We start from the raw sequence: 8,776 nt of genomic DNA, 5'->3' as shown, positions 1-8,776 counted from the left end.
TCGGTATCACTGTATTTTTATTTATTTATTTATTTTTGGCCATAATTATTTGTGTTTTTAGGGAATTAACTTTTAGGTTTCATGTAGTAGAAAAAGACAGAAAGAAGACGTATAGAGTTTTAATACGTTTTTAGTCAATGTAAAACTTAAATCCCTGTATTTATGGTAACTACTTCAGTTTTCATGATTTTCTTGTTTGATATTTGAAAAATAAACAGCTGTAACACTAAAACAAGATTCACTAACAAAGTCATTGAGCTTTATAAAAAACACGTCAGTGATTGATGGATGTTCTGAATGGAGGATACCCTTGACTACCTTAGGTGTTTGAAATCCCATATTTGGGTTATGAATGCAAAAAATATATATTTTTTTAAATATAATTTCATATGGCTTCACGGTGAAGCAGTTGTTGGCACTCTTGCCTCATAGGCAACTTCAAGTCCCAACTAGGGGACTTGAAACAGAAAAACTTATTATCTTTCTATGTGGAGTTAGCATGTTTCTTCCCGTGATTGTGTGGGTTTTCTCTAGGGACTCTGGCTTCCACCTATGGTCCAAAAAAGGCTTTATGGGTTAATTGGTTATTCCTAATTGTCCCAGGTGTGAATGGGTGTGTGATTGAGGTCCTGTGACAGACTGCTGACCTGTTCAGGATGTATCCGGCCTTTGCCCGTCAGTAGCTGGGTTTGCCTCTGGCTCCCTGTGACCCTGAAAGGGACAAGCAACTAAGGAAGATGAATGAATGAACAATTTTGCTCATATGTATGACAAATCTCTTTGATTTTACGCAGGTTTGTTTTATTTCCTTTTGTAAACCTATCTTCCATCTGAACTGATACGTGTTGGAAGCAAACTTTTTTTTAATCAAAATATGTTGCTTCTTATCCTTAAGTCAGATTGTGGCATCTGGAGTTCTTTGTAATTCAGTAGATACTTGACGTTAAGCTTGAGTTTGACACTGTATACGCTTGTCCTTTGTCTTTTCAGTTAATTTATTTATAACATCCTTCTTTTTATAAGTTGATAATTTGTGGTTGATAGCTTGATACCTTGAATGTCCTGACAATTAAATTGAGAACACTGAGGATTTAAAAATGAGAGGTCAGAAATTGTGTAGGACTCCAAATGAAGAAGATATTGCTTTACTGATGGAAACTTCATTTGATAAAAATAATTAAATGTGATTTGATAAAAAAACATAATCTGAAATGAAGCATTATATATCAAAATCAGAATCATAAAGAAAAATATAAGTAAAGACAAAATGATCTAGCCCAGAAAATGTCAAATATGAGTTCTTAACTAGACAGAGGATAATGAGTTGTCACGAAGCCACTCATAATAACCAAGATGATGTGGAGGAAGAACAGGAACAGAAAATTAAAGTAAATGACTTCAGCACAAAGCAGTGCTTCAATACAATAAATAGCTAAAAAAAAAATCTCAAAACTTTTTTATCTCCTTTTGAGAACAGTTTAGATTTTCAAATTTGTATTAACAAACAATAACAAACTATTATTTAACAAAATGTATCTTTTACAATATAAACTCTTACTTTGTTCATTGTAGAAAAAGTCCATTTATTGTATAAGAACTCTTAGAAATGGTTGACTTCTACCTCCGAGGATCTGAGAGCTATTTTACTCTTTTAGGTCTATGTCTACCACTTGTTTATCACTATAACAAAAAATATCTATAGAAAAAACATACAGCAGGTCTTTGAATGGTTTGGACTTTTGTTTGATTAGAAAAAAAAACAAGCAATTTGTGTGTTTTATTTTCTTTAAAATAGATTTCTAAAATGGATAGTGTAGTTTTTATTTTCCCTTCAAACGTTTTGTATGACTATAACCTTATTCCTTATTTTGTTATTCTTATTATTTATTTATTCATTTAATTTGATAAAAATGCATTTTTTTCTGCTGTGAGTTTTAATGCACTGTGGGGTTAAACATTAATTTATCTTACATACAATTTTACCACGTAAATTTTATTTTTTTGTTGTTGCAATTTTTCATTTAAATTTAATTCCTCATGGTCTGAAAACTATATAACAACAATAATGATATAACATAAAATCAATACAGTAAATTATTCTTTATAACCTTGAAAATCGGTGTTCAATATGTCTATGTTATTATTATTATTAATATTGTTAATATTATTAATATTATATTTGAAATACGTTTTTTGATTATTCCTCATGCTAATGTGTGGCGTCGTAGCTCAACAAATACTCTTGGTGTCAGTATATACTAGTAAATGAGAAGTCAAGCGTCCCTCCTCTCTAAAGCCAGCACATTACAGCCTTCTGCGGCCATTGTTTCACATCCGACAAAGCCTACTTCGTGTTTGACTGCAAGATTGGATCTCCTAGCGCATCGTTAACGTATTTTTTCCCGTGCGGGATCGTTGGATTTGCGGCGATTGTGTTCATCAGCCACAATGAGAATCCCGTTGGCTCTGCGCTGCAGCTTTGTTCTCATTTTTCTTTTCCACCGCCCAGTCCACGGAGACGTGAGCTACTCTGTAGCGGAGGAAATGAAACGAGGATCGATAATCGGGAATATTGCAAAGGATCTGCGTTTGGAATTGAGCAGTCTCGCCGCGCGCAAGGCGCGCGTTGACACCGAGGATAACAATTTAAGATACTGCGGGGTGAATCTTCAAACGGGAGATCTGATCTTACAAGAACGGATCGACAGAGAGGAGCTTTGTGAGAAAAGGCCTTCGTGTGTTGTCAAACAGGAGCTTGTGCTGGAAAATCCCTTGGAGCTGCACCGCATTACTATTCATATTCAGGACATCAACGACAACTCGCCACAATTTAAGGAGGATTTGTTGAAACTAGAAATCCAAGAATCTGCCGATAAGGGGGCAATTTTTCTGCTGGATGAAGCGCACGACGCAGATGTCGGAGATAATTCTGTTCAAGGTTACTCACTGCAAAATAATAATTACTTCAAATTAAATGTAAAAACTAAAGGTGTGGGGCGGAAATATGGAGAACTGGTGTTAGAAAAAGAGTTAGACCGAGAGGAGAAAAAAGACATCTCTCTGTTGCTCACTGCGTTTGATGGAGGATCTCCTCAGAGATCAGGTACTGTAGTCATACACGTCACTGTGCTGGACGCGAATGATAACGTACCTGTGTTCAGCCAGAGTGTGTATAAAGCTACTCTGGCTGAAAACTCCCCTGCAGGTACTGTTGTTCTCACTGTGACTGCAGTTGATGCAGATGAAGGAATAAATGGAGAAGTTAGCTATGGATTTGACCACGTTTCAAATGAAAACCACATTTTTTCTTTGAATCCAAAAACGGGAGAAATACATGTGGATGGACTTATTGATTATGAAAAGAAATCTTCTTTTGAAATGCAGATCAGTGCGAAAGACGGTTTAGGACTGGCATCTTATGCAACTTTACTAATAGATATTACTGATATGAATGACAATCCTCCAGTTATTATTGTTAAATCTCTGTCCAGCTCCATCCCAGAGAACGCCCCTCCTGGTACAGAGGTGGGCATCATTAACGTGCAGGACAGAGACTCTGACAAGAACGGACAGGTCCGCTGCTCCATTCAAGGCAACGCTCCTTTTAAGTTGGTTCCTTCCATCAAAAACTATTATTCAGTGGTGAGCACAGGACAGCTGGACCGTGAATTAGTGTCTGATTACAACATTAGCATCTTTGCCACTGACGAGGGCTCTCCACCTCTGTCCTCGTCTAAAAGTGTTCACTTATCTGTAGCTGACATCAACGACAACCCACCTGTGTTTGAGGAACAGTCGTACAGCGCATATGTGAGCGAAAACAACCAAGCTGGCTCCACTTTATGTCGGGTGAGCGCTCGAGACCCCGACTGGAGACAAAACGGTACAGTGATTTATTCTCTGTTAGCTGCTGAGGTGAACGGAGCCCCGGTGTCCTCCTATGTGTCTGTGAACGGAGACACGGGGCTGATCCACGCTGTCAGGTCGTTTGATTATGAACAGTTGAGGAGTTTTCAAGTGCAGGTGATGGCCAGAGACAACGGTTCTCCTCCGCTCAGCAGCAACGTGAGCGTGAGTGTGGTGATCTGGGATGTGAACGACAACTCTCCTCAGATTCTGTACCCCGCCCCGGAGGGCAGCTCCTTCATGACTGAGCTGGTCCCCAAAGCTGCACACGGAGGCTCTCTGGTGTCCAAAGTGATCGCGGTGGACGCCGACTCTGGACAGAACGCCTGGCTGTCCTATCATATAGTCAAATCCACTGATCCGGGACTTTTCACCATCGGTCTGCACAGTGGAGAGATCAGGACGCAGCGGGACATTTCCCAATCTGACAGCATGAAACAGAACCTGATTGTGGCAGTCAAAGATAACGGACAGCCCTCTCTGTCTGCCACCTGTGCCATGTATTTACTCATCTCCGATAACTTGGCTGAGGTGCCAGAACTCAAGGAGATTTCTTACGAGGAGAAGAACTCCAAACTGACTTCCTATCTGATCATCGCTCTGGTTTGTGTGTCCACCTTCTTCCTGACCTTCATCATCATCATCTTGGGTGTGAGGTTTTGTCGCAGGAGAAAGCCCCGACTCTTGTTTGATGGAGCAGTTGCCATCCCCAGCGGTTATCTGCCTCCTAATTACGCAGATGTTGACGGCACAGGAACTTTACGCAGCGCTTACAATTATGACGCCTACCTGACAACAGGATCTCGAACCAGTGACTTTAAGTTTGTGTCTTCTTACAATGACAACACGCTGCCTGCTGACCAGACTCTCAGGAAGAGTCCTACTGACTTTCTGGAGGCTTTTGATGACTCGATTGATGCATCCCAGGTAGGAACACCTTAAATGTTTCTCCTTGGGTAGGACTAATTTTAGTAATACAACAATAGATGAAAGGTAATATATGGTTCTAAATATCACTGTTTCTTTCTTTCACTGATTGCATTACTTTTATTATTTGTTTGCATTTACTGCGCTCTTATTCTCTTCCCTGAATCAGTGCTGAAAATTTGTCATGCCTTTCTCTGTCCCTGGTGCTGATTTTTTTCTTTCTTTTTTTTCCTGGCTAGTGGTCTGCAGAAGTCTTTAAATAATTTAGCACTATCCCATATTATTTTCATACCCCTATTCCTATGCTTACATGTTTATGTTTTATTTGATCATTAGTGTTCAGACGGTCGACCTTTGATCCCAGGAAAGTTGGTTTGAATTCCACCTTTCCCACTCATGTGTTGAATTGTGGTTGGATAAGATACTGAACCCCACAATACCTCTTGTGGTTATATGTTGGCATCAGTGTTTGGCAGCAGAAGTGCCATCAGTTTGTGAACGTTTGTGTGAATGGTTGAATGTAACTGTAAAGGAACTTTAGGCGTTCGAGGAAGGAAGAAGACTGCTATACAAGTATATGCCATTTAACATTGGTTTATGTTTGAAAGCTTTGATCACTTTAAAGATTGTTTGCAAGATATCGCAGTCTTCTTTTTCTCCCAATCGTAGCAAAAACGTTTTTGTTAAAGTTACACCAAATATAGTCTATAATGTCTGGAGGGTGCTTTGGATGCTTAGTTGTGGTTTTTAAATTGCAAGAACATTTTTTAGTTTTCTTCTAAATTGTTCTTTTTACTATTACAATGGAAACCTTAACTTATTATTTTTATTTTTATGAAAACACGTGCCTAAAAACTATTTCTGATGACTTATCTCTTTTTCTTTTCTGACAACTTTAAATCAATTTAATGATTTTATTTTTATATATTGGTGCCTCTCTTTATTCGGTCAGATCCACGGGTCAAATTCTTGAATTCAGATTCAGGTCAAAATTAACCATTAAATATTCACATACTGTTTTGCATCAGTAGTTATCTCAGGCAACATTATTGTTTATTGTTTGCCTTACCATTTTAACAGTTTCCCAAAATCTGCTCCTTGTAGTGTCAGAGATTCAGCCTTAATAAAATGTTTAGGCTTGTTTTCAAATGTCCATTTTCTATAAAGTTGTCTTAAATTTCATCATCCCTAACACTGAAATGATCTCAATGAAGGATCAATCAAAACTCATACTTCAATCTGCAGGTTTACAAGTGGTGGGCATAATTTTTGATGAACTTAATATTGATCACATAAACAGATTTCCTTTTTTATTCTTCCACCATCTGCTGTCATGTTATTTAACACAAATTTCCTGCAGAATTGAGATTTTTCACTGTAAAATAACACATACTAATGTGTTGTTTTAAGAAATACAACATACATACATGTATTTGTGTTGACTATTTAATGCCCTTGTTGATGATTGCATGGATTTAGGGAGGGAGGACTTTTGCTATGTATTATTATAGATTATGATGCTGCTGAGAGAGATGCTTTTTGTTTCTACTTTGCTAATGTTTCCATTTCAAATTGGTAGAAACTAATCTTCAGTGTTTTTTTTTCTTTGTCTTTTTGTATTATTAATACTAAAATTGACGATAAATATAACAATTTAATACTATGTTCATCAGTGCATGAATGTGTGACTGTGTGTGTGTGTGTGTGTGTGTGTGTGTGTGTGTATGAAACTGTCAGTGTAAAGTGCTTTGGGACTTTAAGGAAGGCAGGAAGAGGTTTTTAAGGGATATGCCATTTATCATTTAACATCTTTATTTTATGTACATACAGTACATGCTTCTGGGCCTGTTTTTAAATCTACTGAACTAACATATATTATGCTTTTCTTCATGCCTGTTTAGGTTATATATATATATATATATATATATATTTGGTTTTACACTTTATATCATTGCTTACTTTATGCTGTAGGTTGTCCTTTTCCTTTAGAACAGCCAGTGTTTGATTCTGACGTGTGTTGTGCTAGAAAAATAATAAATAACTTCCTTTTTTGGGTGCAGCTGTTGTAGTATTCTTACAATCAGTTCCTTGATCAGCAGTAACTTGTCATGAGGTAAATTCAACCTGAAAAACATTTAATAATCTAAAACTTTGGTGTATTTCTTACCATGTTTACTTTTGTCTTACTTGCTCTATTTCTGAATTTATTAATTTTCCAAACAATGTCTTACAATTTAACTTTTTAAGGAAAAGAGGAGATTTAAAGCTTCTGTCGCTGTCCATGGTACTCAACTCAAGCATCTGGCACTATCATTTTAGAGTGGGGTTGTGCTTACATTGTGGTTTTAGACTCTTTTTATTCATTTATTCGCTGAATACTTGGACTGGATTTTGACAACAAAATATAGTGTTTCATTTTGAAGTTTGAGTCATTTATTGAAATGCAGAAGGGGAGGTTTAATATTTAGAAAGGTCTGTGAAGAGCACTGCTACTGGTCTCTCTCAGGAATTGATTTTTACAGTAAACTTATTTTCCCCATGTTCCCCATGTAGTTTATTTAACTTTTGTCAATCATCTATACAGATATTTTGGAAACAAATGAAACATCTTATTCTCCATTATGAGAGATAGAGGGCTTGAGTATACATTAAAGAAAAAAAGAAATCCTCATATTGAAATTCCATGAATTGCTTATAATAGCAAAGACAACGACGTGGATATCTGAAAAATACAAGTGAAAACTATGTTCTTTTTTTTAGAAAACTTGAAATTAGTAAAAATATCCTCACAGTATTGATGCTGAAAAAATATAAATTCATGCCACTATTTGCAGGTGATGATGAAATATTAAAACATGAATAAACCCTTAACATTTTTTTATTTACAATTAAACTTTATAAATGTCCAAGATTTCCTTCGACATTGTCATATGAGTTGATTGATATTATATAAATATAAAGTATTTTGTGAAAAGGTTTGCCTTTTATTTTTCATGAGTGATACAAAAAACGGGATTTTCTAAGATAAAGGTTTGTTTTGAGAAATATTTGATGGTTGTGAAAGAAGTGTACATATTATATCTGCACTCACGGTGTCACTGTAGACCAGCTTAAAAATCAAGTTCGTTCAGACGGTTTGCACACCGCCCATTGCTGACACTGGGCTCGGTTCGCTTCGAATCAAGGTTGCAGCGACATTTTTTTTTTCCTTTTTGCGGAAAAAATCTTCGTTCTATCTAAAAAGAAGGATCAAACAGTTTTACTTCTCCATCAGGAGTGTTTTATATGATGGAGTTATTTTCAGTGCGCGTTTCCCTGCAAGTTGGCCTTTTCTTTGTCTTTGTTCTCGTTCGCTGCGTAAATGGAGACATGAGCTACATCGTACCAGAAGAGCAGAAGCCCGGATCTGTTTTTGGAAATATCGCCAAGGATCTCGGACTAGACCTGGAGAGACTGGCTGCGCGTAAACCTCGTGTTGAGGTGGAGAAACACGGAAAGCAGTATTGTGGAATTAACCAGAAAAACGGAGATTTGTTCGTTTCTGGCAGAATAGACCGGGAGGAGCATTGCGGGGAAAAGCCGACGTGCGTTCTCAAATTGGATCTGCTTCTAGAAAATCCTCTGGAGCTGCACCGCTTATCCTTGCAGATTCAAGACATAAATGACAACGCACCGGTGTTTCCGAAAGATGTTATAAAGCTGGAAATAAGAGAATCAGCTGACAAAGGATCTCGGTATCGCATCAATGCTGCGCATGACGCAGATATAGGCGTGAACGCAGTTCAGAGCTACATCCTGCAAGAAAACGCTAATTTTGCGCTAAATGTTCAAACAACAAATGCTGGTAATAAATATGGAGAACTGGTTTTGAATAAAGAATTAGACCGAGAGGAGCAGCAGGAGCTGAAATTATTGCTGACGGCTGTAGATGGTGGTTCTCCTC

At 37.3% G+C, this 8,776-nt stretch overlaps 2 protein-coding genes across 4 annotated transcripts in view; both read left to right on the top strand.

Moving 5' to 3' along the window:
• Nucleotides 1-8,776, top strand: part of LOC112153685 (protocadherin gamma-C5) — a 529,198-nt gene that overhangs the window by 82,999 nt on the left and 437,423 nt on the right. The gene's annotated exons all lie outside the window — the stretch shown is intronic.
• Nucleotides 2,292-5,640, top strand: LOC118599232 (protocadherin gamma-A11-like). Its single transcript, XM_036213915.1, has one exon. It carries the CDS (start codon nucleotides 2,449-2,451, stop codon nucleotides 4,846-4,848), a length of 2,400 nt encoding a protein of 799 aa, XP_036069808.1. The 5' UTR covers nucleotides 2,292-2,448; the 3' UTR covers nucleotides 4,849-5,640.

The sequence above is a fragment of the Oryzias melastigma genome, linkage group LG10, assembly GCF_002922805.2.
Source record: "Oryzias melastigma strain HK-1 linkage group LG10, ASM292280v2, whole genome shotgun sequence".
Taxonomy (NCBI): Eukaryota; Metazoa; Chordata; class Actinopteri; order Beloniformes; family Adrianichthyidae; genus Oryzias; species Oryzias melastigma.
The sequence above is the reverse complement of the archived record's forward strand: the minus strand, read 5'-3'. Positions and strand labels throughout refer to the sequence as shown.